General features: G+C 47.6%; 2 protein-coding genes across 4 annotated transcripts in view; one reads left to right on the forward strand and one right to left on the reverse strand.

Moving 5' to 3' along the window:
• Nucleotides 1-1,096: 1,096 nt before the first annotated feature.
• pde6a (phosphodiesterase 6A, cGMP-specific, rod, alpha) lies at nt 1,097-14,983 on the forward strand. Its single transcript, XM_018733333.2, has 22 exons — nt 1,097-1,570; nt 5,477-5,629; nt 5,804-5,893; nt 7,560-7,700; nt 7,884-7,958; nt 8,406-8,470; nt 8,623-8,689; nt 8,814-8,861; nt 9,924-10,073; nt 10,401-10,544; nt 10,797-10,862; nt 10,952-11,098; nt 11,551-11,658; nt 12,210-12,319; nt 12,560-12,647; nt 12,897-12,997; nt 13,134-13,241; nt 13,446-13,509; nt 13,751-13,825; nt 14,088-14,171; nt 14,423-14,591; nt 14,940-14,983. Exons 1-22 carry the CDS (start codon nt 1,097-1,099, stop codon nt 14,981-14,983), a joined length of 2,571 nt encoding a protein of 856 aa, XP_018588849.2.
• Nucleotides 14,984-18,020: 3,037 nt separating this feature from the next.
• Nucleotides 18,021-22,200, reverse strand: part of ppargc1b (peroxisome proliferator-activated receptor gamma, coactivator 1 beta) — a 44,247-nt gene continuing 40,067 nt past the window's right edge. For all 3 annotated transcript variants that reach the window (XM_029257188.1, XM_029257190.1, XM_029257189.1), the window contains 2 exons: nt 21,988-22,118; nt 18,021-21,390 (listed from right to left, as the gene is read on the reverse strand). In XM_029257188.1, the coding sequence (XP_029113021.1) occupies nt 21,299-21,390; nt 21,988-22,118 (223 nt within the window). In that variant the 3' untranslated portion in view covers nt 18,021-21,298. The remainder of the gene's footprint in view (nt 21,391-21,987; nt 22,119-22,200) is intronic.

The following is a 22,200-nucleotide window of genomic DNA, read 5'->3' on the forward strand; positions in this document are numbered from 1 at the left end:
GTGAGCCGTTGAACCTCTTTCCGCAGTTAAAAAGACTTTTGCAGCTCTTGCTCCTGCCCTCACAGCCTCTGTATCCACCGAAAAGGAACTGTTATCTACACAAACTGTCCAAATAGACTGTGATTTACTCCACAGCAGATGGAGTCCAGTGGTTCGGTGCCTCTCCAGTGGGAGAGCTCAGTCAGAATTCCCGGTGTCAAGGCATAAAATGTACCAAACTTACTGCCATGTGTTTCATAAATATGGCATCCAATTCATATACGTGCAAGGATGACAAAAATATTGTATTTAAATATTAATTAATTCCTTCCTTCATTATCAATAACCACATGTTCAATACAGGGTCATGGTGGTCCAGAGCCCATCCCAGAAGCATAGGGCATAGGGTAGGGTATACCCTGAGCAGAACAGCAGTCCGTAATAGGTCTATATTTAAATTAATCTATATATGCTGTATAACAAAACATTTAAAGGGCTCAAAATGTTATTTTTTTCCTCCGTATCATATGTTTTGTCATATTCTCCCTTGAACATAAAAGCACTGTAATTAATACATTTCTTTTTTAATTTTGCCACTGTAGTACAGCTAAATGCCAGCAGTGTGTGTTATTGCAGGATGAAAATATTTCCAAAAGGAAACAGATTCGTTATTAATTTAAAAAAGTATAATTTTTGGGTAGGCGACGCTGTGTTTCGTGAGATGCTGTACAAAGAACATATTAATCATATAAACATTGTCTGCATCTAGTAAAGGGCTGTGGGTGCTGCTAATGGTGCCTCTGCTCTGCTCAGAAGCCTTTTCTGCATCGCCGCACCTGTAGGTTATGAGATCTATCCCGGCCACCCCCACTCTGTGTGCCTTCTGTCCGCTCGCGGCCGCAGGTACGACCGGCGTTTGCATGAGTTCTCTAATCCCGGTATGTAACGGGATGAAGGTGGCTGTGCCACTTAAAACAATCCCATTAATCCTTGCTGGTTCTCAGCCGCTGGACACGCGCAGAGCAGGATCAGTGCGAGGGACACCCCCGACGGACAGGTGAGAGCCCATACAGCTGGCCAGCGCGGCGAAACACAGCGAGCCCTCAGCATCGTCACCATGGCGGCGGTGGACAAAGACATCGCGGAGAAGTTTCTGGACAGCAACCCGGCGTTTGCGAAGAGCTACTACGACTCCAAATTCCGGGCCCAGGTGATCGCAGACATCCTGGGCAGCAAGAAGGCCGAGGTGGACTACAGCACCTTCCACACCCTGAACAGCGTGGAGGAGAGCGAGATCATTTTCGAACTGGTGCGCGACCTGCAGGAGAACCTGCAAATGGAGCGCGCCATCTTCAATCTGATGCGCAACCTGTGCTTCCTGCTGCACGCCGACCGCATGAGCCTCTTCATGTACCGGCAGCGCAACGGCACGGCCGAGCTGGCCACGCGCATCTTCAACGTGCACAAGGACGCCACGCTGGAGGAGTGCCTCGTGCCCCCCGACAGCGAGATCGTCTACCCGCTCGACACCGGCATCGTGGGCCACGTGGCCACGGTCAAGAAGATGGTCAATGTGCCGGATGTGACCCAGGTAAAGGCGGCAGCCACATGGGCTGAGTCCTCTCTTTGGAGGGGCTGCTTTTCCATGCCATAGGAAGCCGAATATTTAACTGGCTAAAGTGGGAAACGACAGACGTCTGAACAGCTAATGGGCGGTTTAGTGGAAAAAAAGGTTCACGAAGTCCAGTTCATTTTACGTTCATAATTAGTTCGATTTACGTTCATAAATTGCTGATGTCAGCAAGGTGACGCAGAGAGCTGAGGACATGTAGAGTCATGGTGATAAGAGGTAAGAAAAAGCCAAACACAGATATCGATTTTCTAGCTTTGGGTTCATGAGGAAGACAACTGACAACCGAAGAGAGGAAAACAAAAACTTCCCAAATAAAAAAAAAATAAGAGGAGAAAAATAAACCTCTGGGGCTCCAGAGCTCTCATTGCCCCCCAGCCTATTGGATAAGGAACGGGCCTTCTAAGGGACTGTGGGCTCTATATATATGGGATGAAGTCTTTTGGCCAGCAGGTGGCACAGTGGTTGGGGCTGTTGCCTTGTAATCTGAAAGTCCCCGGTTCAAACCGCACTCCTGACGTGAGACCTTTGATCAAAGTACTCACCCTTATTAGATGCGGTAAAAATACCCTGCTCTACAAATGGGCAAATCGCTGTACAGTTGCTTATATAAAACTGGATAGAAGTGTCAGCTTAATAAATGTGAACGAAAATAACAATTATCATCACTGTAGGAATTCATGGTGAATTTCAGTACTTTGGTTTCCCACCACAGAGAGGCAGCACGGTGCTGTGGGAAACTGATGAGAATTCTTCCACGAGTCGAGCAGCCCCATCCCACGATGCTTAGAGCCGGTGCTGTGTGTGACGCTGCTGCTACCGACGCTCTCGCTGACTGGGGGGGCTGCGATTAACGTGTCCTTCCAGGATCCGTCCTGCACGGTCGCACCTGGGATGCGGGAGAAAGAAAGAAAAGTGCTCCACAGGCCACTAGGGATTAGTGACGTCGCTGTGCTTATCTTCCTTACCCCAAATATTTGGAGAGGTGATCCATAATCTGAGCTCCTGGTGACAAAGCACCTGTGCCGGTGTCTTCCCTGTCCCCAACTCCGTCCCCGACCCCAACCCCTAGGCGTGGCGAATTCTGGACTCTGGGCACCGATTTAAAAGGCTCAGCTGTATTTCCACCCAACAGGCAATGAACTGCACCCTGTTGCACCAGGGGCTCCTGGTTTAAACAGAGCGGAGGGCGATGGTGGACAGGGACACGTTCCAGAATAATTCAAACACCCCCGGCTGTCCATCAGGCTGCGGGCAGCAGCTCTCGCAGTGACGCCTCTTGTTAGCGACCCACTCTACTTTCGATACCATGCTCAGCACACTTGGCTCCGTGGTCCCTGTCTGTCCATCGTGACCGTGTTTGGAGCAGCGAAGGACCGCGCCCCACATCCAACACGGTCTTGGAGTGAGAGATGGGGCCATCGACAGAGAAAGCCGTTCACGTGTGTGGTCTTGTGCCTAGTTTAGCGCATTTCATAGAGAAAGCAGAAGACAGTAAACAAATGACTTTTACCTTTATATATTACCTGTAGTACCTTTATAATTTAATATCTGGATGCTTTGTCCACGGTGACTCAGTGTTAGATAATCAGCTTTACCCGCATTTGTCTATTTATACAGCAGGGTATTTTTACTGTACATTTTTACTGCCATTGGCCAGGCATTATAGTAGGAGATGACATTTGGACCTATGTCCTTCAGTACAAGGTGGAAGCTCTGGCCACTGCGCCACCTACTGGTGGTGTAGGGGTACAGTGCCTGATTTAAGGGGCAGTCAGTGGGGGAGTGCTTACACCCACAGCCATTCAGTTGAGGGACACAGGTTCGAATCCTACTCCTGCTGTAGTACCCTTGATCAAGGTACTTATCCTGAACTGATACAGTAAAAATTACCCTGCTGTAGAAATGGGTAAATCAGTGTAAGCGGATTTGTATACAAAGCTAAGATTGTAAGCTGCTTTGGTGAAAACTGTGAGAAGAATAAACGAATAATGTGTTGTAGTAAAACACGGACAAGCAGGCGCTCATTTGCATGTTCTATTTTTCTCCACCCGGCCCTCGTAAGGATAGTAATAGCACAGAGTAAAACCAGTGTAACTGTCTTCTGTCCGCCGCCAAGGCTGTGAAATGGCCCGTGATTCCTATTAGTGCTGCTGGCACCGGCACTGGCGCGACAGTTATTATATTACATAATTTATTTGTCTGATGGACCCTCTTACGTAGAGAGCCTGTGACACGGCTCATGCTTTTATACAATTTCCATTCATACGGGAGCCTGTTCATGGAATCCATTTGCGTTTATGAGCCTCGCTGGAAGGTGCAGCACTGTAACCCAATGGGACTTGAACCTGCCACCACCCGGCACCTTCATGCATCATTTGTGTTTCAATAAGGCCGATGGTGTCGCAACTCCTGCCCAATCACGATGTGCAACAACCCCCACGGATTCCATAAACTCTGCCTGAAACATATTTATGGAACTTATAGTCTATTCAGGCTTTTCTGTTGAATGTTGCCCATTTATGGCCGCTGCCGCACAACCGGCCCTGACTACAGGTCCAGCCTCGCTGTCGGGGCGTCCAGCCCCAGGCCCGCCCTACAAAAAGAGAGGAGCGCGTGTCTCGCGCTGAGCAGCGTGACCGTGAGCCTGCGCTGCAAGGCCTCTGTGATTATACCTCACGGTACGCCCTCTGGCCCCACTGCATGCTGGGATATCGGAGCATTACTTGGCTGTCGGGGGATTATAGCGCAGTAATCCGAGTTGATTTAGAGCGACCCTGGATTATCTGTAGAGGTCGTGCCCAAGAACAGTGTTCTCCATGTCAGCAGAATAGTGCGGCATCTTCGTACCGTAGATCACAACCGCAATCCAACAGTGACGGTCCAGGGTGACGGTTTATAAAGGTCTGCACTGGAAGAGGGAGGGGAAAGAAATAGCCTCTTTATAATATGAGTGATGATCCAAAAATTGTATGCCATCTGCTGAAGGTATTATCACTCCTGAGTCTGTTGTAACCCGAATCCACAGCATCACGTGCCTTTGTGTAAATGCGCGAGGACAGTGCTGTGGCATAGCGGGTAGCACTGGTGCCATGCAGCTCCTGGGCTGGGCTGGGCTGGGCTGGGCTGGGTGTCGGCACCAGTTTGAACTCACCTCAGTCTGTGTGGAGTTTACGCGTTCGTCCAGGTGCTCTGGCTTCCTCCCACAGTCCAAAAGAATGTGTTTCACATGGATTGGTGACTAAATTTCCTGTAGTGTTTGTGTGTGTGTGTGTGATCGCCCTGTGATGGAGAGGTGTCCTGTCCACAGTGTACCCTGCCTCACATCCGCTGCTTCCAGAGTAGACTCTGGACCACTTCAGCCCTGCACTGGACCCCTGGTTATGGATAATGGGTGGATTAACAAATGTGTAATAAAAATGCAGATTTACAAATCCCCCCTGCCCTACATCTCTGGGACAAGATGGGGAGGAGCTTGTAGATTCGGACAGCCGTCTCCCTGGCGGAAGGTCAAAACTCTGTGCGAAAGGTCAGCACCTCCACAGTGGCCTGATCCTCCCCAAACCCCCCAACAAGGGGAACGACACCTGGCGGTTAAGGTCTGGCCTGGTGGTTAAGGTAGCACAGGTAGGTCCGTGTGCTCAAATCCCACAACAAGGGCTGCTCCTGTATCCATGATGAAGGTACAAAGTTCATAACAGTGACGTAAAATTGCTCTCAGGTCAGCGGTGTCTGTTAGATGCATAACCTGGTAAATTGTTCCATATGTGAATTGTTTCGGATCACGGCCTCCGCTACTCAAATCGATGTAGGACGAGAGCGGCAGACTAACGAGTGAATATCAATGATCTGCCCCGCCCCCCACAGAGCAGCCACTTCAGCGACTTTGTGGACACGCTCACCGAGTACGAGACCAAGAACGTTCTGGCCACGCCCGTCATGAACGGCAAGGACATGGTGGCCGTGATGATGGCTGTGAACAAGGTGGACGGGCCGTGCTTCACCAAGAAGGACGAGGAGGTGCGTTGAACGACCCCCCGCCTTCGGGGACCGCTAGATCCCACGTCCCATGGTGCAACTTGCAAAGCCGATGGGGGCGCATTCATAATGGACCACAAATGCACCATTAGAGGGGTTCCAATCGTTCTTTACCGATAATACGTGCGGTAACACCTGCGTTTCTGTTTCTTGCAGACGCTGATGAAGTATCTGGACTTTGCGAACCTCGTGCTGAGAGTTTTCCACCTCAACTACCTGCACAACTGCGAGACCCGGAGAGGGCAGGTGGGCACCGTGGGAAAGAAGTGCCGCCCACAGGTGGCGCCATCCTTCAGGCCTCAAGGATTCAGCTGCCTGTAGGATGTTGTGTGTGTGTGTGTGTGTTCGCATGTGTGTGTTTAGTGGAGCTCTTCCTCCCATCGGTCGACACACTTGATTGCTTTCTACCGGAGCGATGATGATTTTTCTATACAGGTGGTCCTGGACTTACAACATATTCTCTTCTCACACAATAACACAGAGCGCTGGACAAAGGATCCGACACATAACACAAATAGAAGTGTAGCTACACATAAATTACTATAATAACCATCTTTTAAAGCTGTAAGTACAAGCCACAGGGGAGAGACAAAAAAAAAACTCCCAACTCCAACCAAAATACAAAGAAGAAAAAAACCCTGGAGCCCTCATGGACATTTTATATTAAAAATAGACTTTCAGGTCAAATTACACTTATGTATAGCATTGTCGCTGAATGTTAATAAGTTCATAAGTTGGCATATGCGACTTACGAACATCCAGACATATGAGGGTTGTCCTATGAACATTGTCTGAACCGCTTGTCCCATACGGGATTGCAGGGAGCCGGAGCCTAAACCGGCAACACAGGGTGCAAGGCCGGAGGGGGAGGGGACACACCCAGGATGGGACGCCAGTCCGCCGCAAGGCACCCCAAGCGGGACTCGCACCCCAGACCCACCGGAGAGCAAGACCCGGTCCAACCCACTGCGCCACTGCGCCACTGCGCCACCGCGCCCCCTTTGTCCTATAACTTTTTGAGCTCCTACATTTGTTCCATACATGTAACGCTGCCCGCTCCATCTGCCGTACAATACTATTGACTGGCCATTCTGTCCCAGGGCACTGTATTTCTTACGGACTCAGTCAGTGTGTTTTATTTACACAACATTTTGTTCTGATTCCATTTAAGCTACTTTTTTGTACGTCGACCAGCAAGGTAAAATGTGAGTTTTCTTGTGGTGCAGAAAAAGAAAAGGCAAAAGAAAGCAGATTTAGGAATGATGGCAAAAATAATAGTGTAGCATGAAAATATAATACTGCACTACAGTAATATTACTATGATTCTATATTTGTATCATAATAACATGAATAATGTGTGAATTTAGTAAAAAAAACACAAAGCCCCATTATACAGCACAGCATTCATGCATGTTGATTGATTACGTTTGTCTGTGGTTGATATAATACAGTGTAAGGCTGCGTGTGACTTACGATGAAGTCGATATACGACAAGGTCATCAGAACGGATCAATATCATAAGTCAAGGACCACCTGCATTTTTTTCCCTCCGAAACACACAGCCCCGTGGCGCTGAGCGAAACACCCACACTCAGGTGGACATGTTCATTTTAAAAGCAACACATTGTGGTATGGAGCTAAATAAAGGTGTTTGGGGAGAAAATTCCACCCAAAAAATTACACTGGAGACACAAATGAGGCTTTGGACATCTGAGGTGGACACACCTCCACGTGGAGGACTTCCAGTGTGACTGATGAGTCTCCAGTTCTGAGATCAGCGGTAAGACAATGAGTCTGAACACATAACTGAAAGCTAAGTCACAGTTGCCATGGACTTCTTCTAGAAGGTTCTGGTTTCATCCCCACTGCTGTTTCAGCTCTTGCTTTATCTCACCTATGGTCTCACCTTTAGGTGCTGCTGTGGTCAGCCAGCAAAGTGTTCGAGGAGCTGACGGACATCGAGCGGCAGTTCCACAAAGCCCTTTACACCGTACGGGCATTCCTCAACTGCGACCGCTATTCCGTGGGCCTTCTGGACATGACCAAGACCAAGGTGTGACCGTGCTGCACTGGGGGGTGGGGAGTTAGGAAAGGATAAACTCGAGTGTGTCACGCTCCTTCAGCAGCGAAATACTCAGCGGAGGTTTGCTTCCCCAGAAGCTCCTCGGTTCTCCTAGTCCTAGCTGAGTCGGACCACGTTTGGACTCTTTTTTCTAACACTACCGCGTCCCTGCAGGAGTTCTTCGACCTGTGGCCCGTACTGATGGGGGAAGTGCCCCCTTACGATGGTCCAAAGACCCCGGACGGCAGGGTGAGTGACCCTCCAGCCGCAGTTCAGTGACCGCCGAGACACCCACCCGTTCATTGAAACTGCACGCACTTGACACATGAACGCACAGAAGAGCCCGGAAGGCAAAGTGCACAAGCGTATCTTCACCGCGTTATTGAAGCCCTACCGCTGTGAGCGCTCTTCAAAGGGTGCCCAACACGTAGCCTGCAAAAATACTTGTTAAATTATTAGCACATCTTATACCTACCGTAAGTACTGTATAATATATTGGATTGCACGATAATACAGTTGTAGTCAGACGCACACTTAGAAATTTAAGATACAGACAGTGTGATTTTTATACGCATGGCCCTCAAACCCGTTCACAATAATGACCGAAGCAGAAGAGCCAAAATGGGTTGGACACCCCTGGTTCAAGGCTTTGCAAGGATGACTGGTTTGGACTGACGTGATGTCAATTTCTTTCAGGAAATTGTGTTTTACAAGTTGATCGATTACATACTACATGGGAAGGAGGACATCAAAGTAATCCCGTGAGTGGAGCAACATCGCTCTTTGCTTCTCCTCTTTTTCGCCGGGTTTGGTGTCTAGTGGTAGCACCGTAGAATGTGTAACGCAACTGTCAATACAAGGTAATGTTACTCAGGTAGCACCACGTTTAATGTGTGACCGCAACGTCTCTCAGGAACCCACCTGCCGATCACTGGGCCCTCGTCAGCGGACTGCCCACCTACGTGGCCGAGACTGGACTGGTGAGGAGCCGCTCGTCGGACAGCTGCTGTCGGGGGGTTGATCCCAACAAAGGGGGCATGGTGGGACAGTGAAATTCCACGGATGCTGTTGCATCTCTCTTTGTGTCCCGTTGCTCCCCCACAGATCTGCAACATTATGAACGCTGCGCAAGACGAATTCTTTGAATTCCAGGTAAGATCACCTCACTCCTCCTCCGTTCCGCACCGGTGATGGACATCCGAACGAAACCAATGAGTTTAACAACCACAGTTCATTGGAGGTCAAACAAAGACACGGAGTGAATTTCACTGAGGCAAACGACCGTAAAATGTATAGCTTAAAGTACGTTGCTGCCCTCAGTCCCAGACGTAACTTTAAAAAACTAATTAACAGGCATCTGACATAATGCTACTAAACACCACGGATATTAAATATATGACCCAAGAATATGCAATTATCCAATTATTTTCATTAAAATATAAAATTTTCACAGACAGAAGTATTCTTCCAGTACATTTATTTACTTCTATGAATTTTCTATTCATTTTCTTCACTTATCTATTTTCGAAAATTTTTGTCTGTAACATAGCAAATGACCTGCATTTACCTTTTACAGCCAATAGAGGCAGTAAAGTACAACTAAACAATACGACCTTGATACCACTTCTTTCATTTGTAGCTTGTTTACTCCTCATGTTTGATAATCCTGCATGTCACTGATAAATAACAAGATGAGGAATGTTTGTGAGATGAATCGGCCAACATTTGGCCTTGAATAGGAGTTGGGGAGATTATACAATTTTATCCTGTTATTTTGAAAAACTTTCATTTTTCAGGTAGCCTGAAGAAATGAATATTACAATAAAAATCTTTGAAACTCTTTTTACTTTTGTTATGTCTAGATCCAAGATATTTTCAGAATCTAGCCACCTCATAAATTAAGGGACACCTGTATTATTAGGCTTTTACTTATTGTGATTGAATGGTTAAACTGACTTGGGACTTACTAGCAAATCAAGTTGTGAACACACCTCTGGTCCCAGTTTGGTCTGTAAGTCAAAGTCCCAGCGAGTAGTACAATTTGGAAATTAAACTTAACTATAATATTAAATTTATAGACACATAGAAACAGATGAACTGATACCCTCACAGCACATTTGCAGCTCATTAAATCGGTCTAATTACAGGAGCACAGTCATGGTCATTTTATGGTGTTTGACGGACCGTTCATGCTTCTGCTCTTGCCCCTCACAGAAAGAACCCCTGGACAGTTCAGGCTGGACCATAAAGAATGTGCTGTCCCTTCCCATTGTGAACAAAAAGGAGGAGATTGTGGGTGTTGCCACCTTTTATAACAGGAAGGACGGGAAGCCGTTTGACGAAATGGACGAGACGCTCATAGAGGTGCTACAGAGTTCAGTGCTTATAAAAATCAGTGTACCCCAAAGGAAGGTATAAGGGTCACCTGTGATGGTATTCTGCTCATATATTGAATTTTCTTCAAAGTTCAGTGCTTCTTTAAGGGATTCCATGCAACTTTCTGTTGTGGTTCAGCAATGTTTTTAACAATCCTCTGGCCTTCTCAGAGTTTTCTTTTTTCACCTGAGTTCACTGTATGTTCAGCATTTCCCCGAATCCATTAGAAATCCCATTAAAGCTCTTTGTTACCTGAATCATGGCAAACGCTCCGAAATGGACATTTTAATACCCATGATGCTCTTGTCATTTTAGTCGCTCACTCAGTTCCTGGGGTGGTCGGTTCTGAACACGGACACATACGATAAGATGAACAAGCTGGAAAATCGCAAGGACATTTTCCAGGACATGGTCCTTTACCACGTTAAGTGCAGGAAGGATGAGATTCAGAACATCCTGGTAGGTTAACATCTGGGAAATACACAGTAGAGCCTCATGAAGTCAGACAAGGATGAATTTTTTAATGGATACCACTATATTATGTGTGTGCTGAACCATTTGAAGCCTGTAAACAGCACATATGTGAGATGATATCGGAAAACCTATTCAGAAATTGTGCAAAATCCAGCCAAGTATACAGCACACTCACTAAATATGAAGGACAAAACAAAAGACTCAGGATGGAAGATAATTTCCTGTTTTTATACCCAGAACACCCGTGAGGTGTACGACAAGGAACCGAACGAATGCGATGAAGATGAACTTGAGGACATTCTGGTAACGACAATTTAATTCTTCGGCCACTTTGTACATGAAAGCCTCCCCTTCGGCCTGGCTGATGCCCCGCTATTATACACTCTCCTCAGGATGCTGAACTTCCAGATTCTGAAGACGTTGAGATCTTCGAGTTCCACTTCTGTGACTTTGAATTCAGCGAGCTGGACCTGGTCAAGTGCGGTATCAAGATGTACTACGAACTGGGCGTGGTGGACAAGTTCCACATCCCTCGGGAGGTGAGATCATCTTCGTGAAAAGAATCAGGGAGTCAAAGCAATGGCTATAGTTTTTATTTCCCAGAAACACGGAACTGAAATAGATGTTTAATGAAAACATGGAGGAAAAAAAACTTGGAAATTTATAATTTCTTAAAAATGGCAAAAACACATAAGTGGGGGTGAGTAATAGGAGGAGTGATTGTAAAACCTACACACACTTGATATTGAGTCTGAAACTCCGGTAAACGATTTGCGTCATTCAGACTGTTCTTAGTTTTAATCTTTAAGGAGTCACAAGAGGTCATAACAATATCCTGCCACTAATGGAGGCGCGGAATCTCAAAGCTGCACAGGTATTTCGGTTCAAGTTCGGGAGGTGAGACGAACTGACAGCAGGAGCTGACATTTGCTTGACTCCTGACGCTGACAAATGACTGCTAGTGGAGATCTTGCTTCTTCCCATTTTCTAGACGCTAGTACGGTTCGTGTACTCTGTCAGCAAGGGCTACAGGAAGATCACCTACCACAACTGGAGACACGGGTTCAACGTGGGACAGACCATGTTCACGCTGCTCATGGTGAGCACAGCCTACTCAGTTTATCGCCCTGCATACATCTGATCCTTCCTGATTTCCAAATCTGAGTAGGTTCAGGTCAGGTTAATACTTAGGAAAGACACCACTTAGGAATAGGCGGTAGCTTGGCAGTCGCTGAAAGCATCACATCGTTGTACCGTAGAATAGGGTGTTTCACCTCAGTTACCCCACGAAAAAATAAACGGCCACATAAAAGTATTAAAATCATGCCATGTTTAACTGGTTTGTGGCTCCTACGTAAAAGAACAATTTTCTGGGAATTATGGGTCTTTGGGGGATATGGTTCTGAATAACGGATGTGCTTTTCAGGCTGATCTGTACGAGACGCTAAAGTGAGTCTTGTAGGATCGTGCCTAGCGCTCTTGGGCTGCCCTGCCTGTGCTCCCTTAGACTCCGCTCCAAATAGACATATAACTCATCCACCCAGGAGGCATGTTTACATGGGATAGGATGAACATCGCCCAGGAGGAATCCCAGGTTCACCTAGATCTGCTCTCTTTGGATCGTCCTTTGATGCCATTTCTTTCAATTAGACAGGCGACCTGAAGCGGTATTACACAGACCTGGAGGCCATGGCCATGGTAACAGCAGGACTCTGTCATGATATTGACCACAGAGGCACCAACAACCTCTATCAGATGAAGTAAGTCTTCGTCCCCTGATTCAGAGCTACTCGTCCCTCCGGTCCAGTGCATGTATACATATCTTGTGACCGGACCTAACAGTTATTACCAGTTGCACTTAATTGCTTAATTGTATCACGGGTTTGACCATAACAATTTGGTCCATAGAACCAGTCTACTTTGGCAGCACCTCATCCCCAGTGTCCCAATGCCCAGGGCCGATCGCATCCTCAGCGCCTTCTCTGCCCCTCTGTCCACAGGTCTGGAAACCCCCTGGCCAAGCTCCATGGCTCCTCTATCTTGGAGAGGCACCATCTGGATTTTGGAAAGACGCTCCTAAGAGATGATGTAAGGCACAGAGAGAGATGATGCTTGGCCTGGTGGACCGTGTTGTTGCTCCCAGTCGTGGGAAACAGACAATTAGATGGTACCAGCATTTCATCTTGACAGCCAATCCTTGCCATCAAGTCCAGATATTCCAGAGCAAGTTCCCCACTGCTTTTATCGTGTGTCTTTGCGCATGAGTGTGCATTCGTTCCCTACTTCAGATGCATGCATCACACGTGTACATCACACATGGTTTAATTCATTTTTCAGGACTTGAATATTTATCAAAACCTGAATCGGCGTCAGCACGAGCATGTCATCCACTTGATGGACATCGCCATCATAGCGACTGACCTGGCTCTGTACTTCAAGTGAGTGAGCAGCATAAGCGGGAAACAGGAGCGACAGGAGGCAGGGATGACTTGTCAAGAGGCCAAGGGCGTGCAGCTGTTTCTGTGGAATCGGGGGGGTTGGGAACCTCAGCTGTGCCTCTCTGTCAAACTACAGGAAAAGAGCAATGTTTCAGAAGATCGTGGACCAGTCCAAGAACTACGATGACTGGGACTCCTGGACAAAGTACATGATGCTGGAAACCACAAGAAAGGAGATTGTAATGTGGGTCTCACACTGAATGGACTCTCGTTGAAACATAGTATTACACCAGTCATTGCGGTTCAACACAACTACAGTATGTAGAAGGATCTACAGCCTTTAGAAGATGTCCTCAGCTTTTTCCAGCCATTGCTTTGTGCTTGGTTTCACACAGTTCATGAGCGGGACCACTCTGCTCATGCTGTCCTTCTGGCATCTTCACTGCAGGGCCATGATGATGACAGCCTGCGACTTGTCTGCCATTGCCAAACCCTGGGAGATCCAGAGCAAGGTGGAGTCAACCATCCCTATTGCGGTTTCGGGATATTTATCATTTTCTATGTTTTTCGCCATATCTCTGTGCTTTTGCTCACCAAAATACTAAGGCTCTGAGATATGTGCTTCAGTCTCATTCCAATGGGGCTGCAGGCCAGTGGTGTGTACAGTGTATGTTTGGAAGTTTGCATCAACGGACAAATGCTGTACTTGTAACAGTTCTGTGTGCGTATGACTATTCTTCTGTACCTCCTCAGGTGGCGCTCTCAGTGGCAGAAGAGTTTTGGGAGCAGGGTGACCTGGAGAGGACTGTGCTGGAGCAGCAGCCTATTGTAAGTCAAGCAGGAAAAAAAGAGAGGGAGAAAAATAGCAAAAGAGGGAACGGGACAAAGAGGCGAGAACATCTGAGCGCAAAGGGTTGGAAGGTCATAGCGACCCAGTCGGCTCGATCGTAGCTGTCCGTGGAGATGCATTGACAACAATATCGATTTTCAAAGTACTGTGCGGGGTGCTCAGACCCTTTGCGTGTTGCTCGGAGAGTTGCCTTTCTGACCACGTGATCTAACTAATGGGAGTCCCCTTTTTGTCCCTAAGCCAATGATGGACAGGAACAAGGCCGCTGAGTTGCCCAAGCTGCAGTGCGGTTTTATCGACTTCGTCTGCACATTTGTCTACAAGGTGAGCGAGTCTTATGGTGCAGTTCCACTTGGAGATATAATTCCGACCACACTTCACATTGCTGCTTTGGGTGTCACCTGCCTGGTAAGCTTCCATCTGTCTGACTCATGGTCCAGTGGAGACATCTCACTCCCAGAAAGAGACCACCCCCATGTCAATGAGTCAACCGGGTTCCTGTGGTATCGAAGATGTGTGGCTTACCCCAACGGTCCATCACAACCGGCCGCCCCTAACCTCCAGCTCTGTTGCAGGAATTTTCCCGCTTCCACGTGGAGATCACACCCATGCTGGAGCGCCTGCTGAACAACAGAAAGGAGTGGAACGCCCTGAAAGAAGAGCACGAGGCCAAGCTGGCCAAACTGGAGGAGGCCAAGAAGCAAAAGGAAGAGCAGGCAGCCGCCCTCGCTGCGGCAAAGGAGGGTAAGAGAGGTTGAGACAGGAAACAGAAAGTGCGGCCTCTGGCTCCACATGAAAATCTATGAAATTCTCCCTTGGAATGAGTTGGCTCCATCGAGAACATTTAGTTAGGCTCCTCTGTAATGGCTTTTAATGGATAAGTCATCTGTGTCCTGTTCATTATAGGGGGCAACGAACCGTTGTGTTGCCACCATAATTGGCAATAGCGAAAAAGCCTGCCCAAACTTTGTGGGGTGAAAAAACATCGAATGGGGGTGGAGATAATGAAGAACATTTTCTGCCTTGTGTGTCTTTTGGTGGCTGGAACGGAAGCGATGGAACGTTGACAACTCCATCTTCTCTTCATTGCAGCAAGCCAACCCCAGGCCCAGTCCAAGACTTGCGTTGTGCAGTAGGAAAGATGAGGATGTGGGGAGGGTCAACTGCAGCAAACCCCGCCCCATTGGTCTGCACACACACTTTGCCCAACTCTTTGTCTGGCTCCAGCCCCTCCGTCAGGTTCCGTGAAGAAGGCCACATCGATGGCAGTGCAGTAGCGGGAGGCGTCGATGACACGCAGCCACTGCTTAGTGTTTCAAATAGAGTGTGTGTAGATGTTCAACACTGCTGGGCTTCGGCAGCGACTCCACCCAAGGGGCACGCAGCAGCAGTGTTAAAACCCAGCCCTGATGCTATTATGGCTTCCTTTCTCCATGTGTTCTCGCACAAATTGCCCGCTGGGTTTGGTGTTAGACATTTCAGTAGAACGGAATCCTGCAGATTAACACATAATGAATACATTTGCATGGGAAATTAGGATGGAAGAGGGACCTGAGATGGTTTCGGCTTCTCTGCTATTTTGAGGAAGCTGTGGGTGTAAGAAGCCCAGAATGTTCTGTCTCTGATTGCCACACTCTGCGGCTCGCTGTCACCGGTGGTTTTACTGAAGGCCACGATTCGAAAAAAGTAGAATCGCGGACGAGACTCAGAGCGACGGTGCCAAGAATGGCATCTAGAGATATGATTTCCACACATTAATCGCTGCTTTGCCGCTGAGACCTGCTAACTGAGCCCGTTGTCGAATATCCGGTGACCTTCTGCTGAACTATAACAATCGAATTGCGGTTGCGCTAAATACGCCGAACCCAAATGGCGGCGTTGCCGTTTGTCAATGCAGCGGCTGCGTGAGTTCTCTGGATAAGAAGCGTACCAAACAGGCCGTGCCCCCAGGGAAGCGGCAGCCTCTATGAGCGGAGAGGAGGCCTCGTTGGAGGACTGAAGGGCCGGGGCAGGGGGGTGGGGGGGCTGCATCATCATGCCAACGCATCTAAAGGCGTCAGCGGCGTCGTCACGCGCCGGAGCCGTCCCCCAGCAGCCACTTAGCCGTGCCCGCACCGGCATGTTTTATTAGCAGGGATCAGCTGGGATCCAAGCCGCTTGGTGGTGACGGCTGAATCACGGCCCACCGGTGCGGAAAATTGCCCGTAGTCTCTCGGGGGGAAGACGTGAAGCAGAGCGAGTGAAATCTTCATCAGGGTGTGCGCTACCTGGCAGGGCAGAATTGCTGAGATCGGCAGTCCAGAGATCTTCCCAAGAAGGGCCCACGTTCACCTCCTCGGCTGCATCCATCCATTCAGCAGGCGGCTCAGTTCGTCCGACAGAACGGCGACAAACAGCATTTGGCGAAAGCACCTCACGTTTTTTTTTAAACAAAAAGCTTTAGACAGATTAAGACCAGCTATGATTCAGCCGGCGTTAATCTGTACGGCTTTGCTCCCACCCTCTCGCATATCGTTACGATTAGTCACGTGCATGAAGACGACTCCCCCGTATACACACAGCTGAGCTTCTGTAGAATATTAGCAGACTGCGGTCGGATTTGTACGCGTTGACATGAAATGTAAAATAAAGAGCTGCGACTGGAGGGCGTTTCTTGCCTCATAATTATCGATGTCCGCAGGAAGAGCCGGTGCCCGGAAGCGCCAGGGTCACAGCCCACATCCCTCCCAACCTGTACTTTTTTTTAACCACTTTAAATATAATTAAAATATGAAATTAACATATGCATGTACTGTTTATAGTGCATAATATTGTATTTAACGCCGATCATTTTCTCCAAAAGGCTAACATTCTTACAGCAATTATATCTGAAAAATGAAAAAAGTGAAGTATATTTACTGTGAAATATATGCTCATACACACATAGCAAGTTAATTTCAGAAAAGAATTAAAGAGTGGTTAGTGCTTGATAAACGATTACAAGAAGCTCTGTGGTTCATTAGGATTTTTATTTTCTGAAGGCAAATCAATGAATATATGTACTTTTTACAGTATATGAGGAACATCTCTACAGTTTAATAATGTAAACAATTTCTCAAGAGAAATGTATTCTGTTTAAAAGGAAGCCATAGTCTTCTTTTTAAAACTATTTACATGAATTAAAATATAATTTATAACATCAGATAATTTCAGCTATTTTGGTAAAATTATCTATGAAACTAGATTTTAACAATTCAAAAATACTGAAATGCATTTTTTCTCCACATTCTCAAGACATCAAATCACACAATACAGAGAGGAAAAAGACATCCAAACTAAGTAGCATATAAATAAAAAAAAAATTAAAAGCAAAATAAACAAACATATGTAAAAAATAGAAAATCTTACTAGCCAAGTACTGTATACCAAAAAAAAAAAAAAAATTTAAAAAAAGGAAAATCAGGTTATGAATTTGATAGATATTAGATGTAAATAGACATTTAAAAAAAAAAAAAAAAAAAAATTATGCCCTTTTTATTGATTCTGTCACCACTCAGTTGACCTTGAGGCAGCAAAACCCAGGACCACTACAGTGTACAGCGGGGAGGGGCTCAAACGGCATCGCGTGTGCTGGTCGTCACGGCAACGAAAGAAAACTCACACTCGGCTAAAAAAAAATTCTCGCTTGTCACAACTCAGCCATTCATTTTTGGACGATGGTGTGAAACAGTTATGATACAGTGGGTGAAATCTACCGTTTCGATATTGCAAAAAGAGAAAAACTTCCATAGCGCTGCAGGGAATCCATGTCGTCTTTCTTCCACGTTGTCAAGTTTAAAAGCGAAAACCGAAGGCCAAACAAGTCAGTCTGTCAGCAACGTGTCCAGACCAGTAGGGTGGGACATTCCGACACTAAAGGGAGTTTTTTTCTTTTGGTAAAGACTGTGGATTTCTGAAGTCGTGACACTTGTAGGCATGTTGCCAAAGCGCAGGGTTCCCTTTGGAAGTATTTCGATTTGGATCATTTTCCAGCCGCTCTTCGCAGGCTGACTACCGTCTTCGAAACGTGTGGAAAAAGTGCTCGCAACACTGAGGAGAACGGTCAACATCAAATATTTCTATAGGAAATTATATAGTCATCTATACATCTATCTACACACACACAAATATATATCTATATATGTATATACTGTTTATAATATGGCTGTATTGAAAATTTTAATTACGTCAGTAATTAATAAAACACGTAGGATTTTAAAGGAGATTAATCTGTGTTATTAAAAGCCACCGACAGCTTCGTTCCCCCCGTTATTTTAAGGCTCTCCTTGTGAGATTTTCGGGTTCGAAGTTTCCATCCGTCTCCAAGCGCCAGCTCAACGGTAACCGCGGCAAGGAGCCGGCCCGCACCCGAACAGGCCTCGGTGCTCGTCTCGCACTCCCATCCCAAAACACCGAAACGAAAGCGAAAATAACTGAGCGCTGCTCGTCGCGACGGCCATTTACACGACTGCGAAAGTGCGGCGGATGCACGAACCCGCGTGTCGCGCCTCGGTGCGGAAGAGCGCGTCCGTGCCACGCGTGCCTTGTCGTCGTCTGCACCGGCGCCACGCTTTACAGCCCGTGACTTGTTCTCAAGGTTAAACTGATTCATCAAATAAACACAAACTTCCTCGAACAGCCCTTCGCTTCTTGGAAGGGCCCACTCCGACACGTATTACATATTGCATCGCAAATGTTGCTTTAAAAAAAACTATGAAAAAAATATTCACAAACTCATAGAAAAACGTATAAAGGGATGCTCTTTTGCTTTAAGCCGCTGTTCCACTTGAAAGCCGATTCCCTTCCGCTCCTGCGCGCGTCGAGCGTCGCCCTCTGCAGCCTCCAGCGATTAGCGCAACGGACCACACCTAGAGGTCGCTGTCGAGCACAGCACGATGAACTTCATGTGTAGCCTAGGCAAAGATCTATACTGTATATACACACACCGTATATAAGCCATTACAACAAGATTATATCATGTAAACCTGCACGTTCTGCCACTATTTAGTAGCGTGCAAACTAAGCACAAACACCCACTCAGCTCAGTCGCCAAGGAAACGACCCACTGCCGTTTACAGTACATAGAAAATGTTTCAATATTTGCGTTCGTGATCCATAGCGTCCTTAAGAGGGTGTGTCCCCATGCGGAATAAGGCGCCCGTGTACTTAGTGTGCATCCTAAAAAGAAGCGGGAGAAACCAGCGATGTAAACATTCGATTCACGTGTTACAGAAGAGGAGATCGTACAAAGAAGAGTGACGGGGACGGTCAGTTAGAAAAAGGGGCGGGTCGGCCCCCGGGGTCCCCTCGGGGGGTCCTGGGTGCGAGGCGAAAGACCTGCTGGGGGGTGGGTGCAGCCTTCATCGCCGCCCCTCATCCGCCTGAGGCCCCAACCGCCTCCGCGACCCCCCGGAGACACGCCACAAGACAACAGACGACACACTCGGACACACCTGGATATACGTTCGAGAGTCAAAAACAGACACAGAGACAATTAGAGTTTATCACTGAGGTGAGTGCTTCTAGCCAAAGCCATAGAGAGAGAATGTGTGACCCCCACCTGTCTGAAAGAGCACTGAGCGAGCAAGCGAGCAAGAGAGAGAGAGAGAGAGAGAGAGAGAGAGAGAGAGAGGTGTAAGCGAGGTAGATACCCCTCTGTTTCCTCTACATGAGGGACTTCTGGAATGTTCTCACGCCGCCACATGTGCGCTGTCTTTGCCCACTCGGTACGGAGGCGGCGCGGGAGCATCGGCCCTCGGCTGTGCTGCTGGGAGCAAGAGGCGCCGCCGCACGGGGCAGGTGGAAACTGACCGGAGGCCAAGAGAGAAGACCGGCGCTGCCTCAAACTCATCGGGCACGTGGGGCCTGCGAGCAAAACCCGCGGCCAAGGACGCTGGGGACCGCATGTCTGTGACTACAGGCAACTCATAACTTCAGATCCACCATTTAAAATTGAAATTAAAAAATAAACTATTTTGTTAATTCATGTCTCTGATACTTTACTCCCAAGCGACTTGCAGCGTTAGGCTACTTATACCTATTGACCCATTTAACGTTAGGGTCATTTTTACTGTGTCAATTCAGGAGAGCAGCACAGCGGATTCGAACCTGGTTCCTCTCAGAGGGGGACAGCAGCTCAAACCACTGCGACACCTGCTGCCCCACAATAAAAAAACTGTAATAATTTTAAGTGAAAACAGCTGCTGTTACATTAAGTACAGCGCACCTCATTTTCGGAAGCATTTCAAATAACTACGTTGTCCCTGGAAACCTTTGGAAAAAACTGCCATCTCATATATCAGGATCGTATCAGAGGTGGAGATCACCGAGACCACGACGACATCTCGATAGGGTCAGACAACTGCACGTTCCGCAGGTCCGTTCCCTCCTCCTTAAATCCCACGTCTCGTGGACTGTCTAGACAGACAAATTCCCAGTCCATTTTCTTTTAAGTGCTCATCACTAGAGTAAAATGCAGCAAATAAAATTTTAAAAACCCTGAATATTTTAGCTACTCCGGCAACCAATTTACGATAAAGAGCAGTTGGCGGTAATATAGGCATGGCTGCGTGCAATAAATGATGCCGGTTCTTTTGCAAGAAAAAAAGTGCTCATCGAAACAGGTGTTTTGTCAGGGACCCTCAACCACTGGGAGCGATCCCAAGCGTTCCGCTCAATATTCACGTTCCAACAGCTGCAAACGGTTATCTCCGAAAGGCTCCGGTGGAACTCGGCATCATTAATGAGGGATCGGCAGCTCCGGAAGCCGCAGCCCCCAGCAGCACGGCTCACAGCGGAACGAGAGAGAGAGAGAGAGAGAGAGAGAGAGAGAGAGAGAGAGAGAGAGAGAGAGAACATCACCACCTCATTACAAGTGCATAGATGAAATCAAGGAAGCACTAAATTTACAAAACAATATATATATTTTTTTTTTTAACTTGTAAACTCTAAGTTGTCATTCATTTTTTTTTTTCTTTTTTCGTGACACAGTTTTACATCCAGTTTCCTATAATGAAGCCGTTATTTTTTCGTGATTTTTTTTTTCTTTTTCATTATTCTCCTCACGTACGCACGATAACAACTAGATGGCGAGTGCGACTTTCGCTTCCACCAGCAGTGACTAAGGGGCTTGGGAAAAAGACGAGACGCAGGCGCGCATCACGGCGGTCTGCTACAGAGCCCCGCCCTCTCTCAGCAGGGCAATGATGTCATGAGCACGCACAGGAAGCAGCTTTTTGTTTTTTAGAGTACTTTAGTTGTGTTTGCAACCCCCCCCCATTTTCCCATGAGCCCTCCTCTCCCCTCCTCAAATCCTCGGCTGAAATAGGCAAAGGTTTGTTTCTTATTCGGATGTTAAAAATGTAAACATTAGGAGGTGCCTTGGTTGAGGTACTGATGCGAGTCGGGTCGTAAGGGCGGGGCTGTAAGGCGTCTCAGCGATGCAGGCTCCTCTGGGCTTCCTTCAGCAGGGTGTCAAAGTCCAGGGCGTCGTACTTGCTCTTCACAGGCCCGGGTCCTGCCTCATCTGCAGAAACACGTGGCCGCAGTCAACGGTCAGGGCACGGCGGCACACCGGTATTACCTGAGATCCATCCCGCCTCATTCAGGTGTATGTACGTACATATGTACAATTGTTTAACAGATTTTTTTTTTTACGGGAGTAATTAATAGTAGGTATCTCACTGAGGGTTACTACAACAGTAGGCGAAATTCACACCCGTGACCTTCGGATCAAAAGGCAGCAGCTCTATCCACTACGCTCTCAGCGGTCTTTTTTTTTTTTTTTTTACACAGTGGGGTCATTTTTACTGCATCAATTCAAGGAAAAGTACCTTGAGCAAGGGATCTGAACCCAGGTCTGTAGAAAGCAAGGTGGTTCTGCTACCACTACGCCACCTGCTGCCCCAGGTTCCCTTATTCGTTTATGGGTAAGCACCTTACTCTAGGGTACAACAGCTGGAAGCGGGTTTTGAACCTGCGACTTTTGGGTTCACAGGCAGCAGTTCTAACCACTACACACGCAGCTGTCCCTTGTTTCCATTGACAGCACTAACTGTCAACCTGAGGCATTCTGGAAACCCTGTCCACAGGCCGCTCGGCCTGCTGGATCTCCGGGACGTACCCAGATCAATGTAGCGCTTCCTGCCGAACCTCCTCGGCGAGCTCCCACCATTGTGCTGGGTCGGCTCCCACCTGTGCCGCAGCCGCGGACCGCTGGGGGGGTGCCGGAAGGTGATGACCCCACAGCGCTCTCTGCATGGAGACAAGGGCACAAAAGTGGTCAGGAAGGTTCAGTCAGATCACCAGCTTCTGCTTCCGTCTTTCGCAGGAGAGG

Source organism: Scleropages formosus, chromosome 13 (assembly GCF_900964775.1).
Source record: "Scleropages formosus chromosome 13, fSclFor1.1, whole genome shotgun sequence".
Taxonomy (NCBI): Eukaryota; Metazoa; Chordata; class Actinopteri; order Osteoglossiformes; family Osteoglossidae; genus Scleropages; species Scleropages formosus.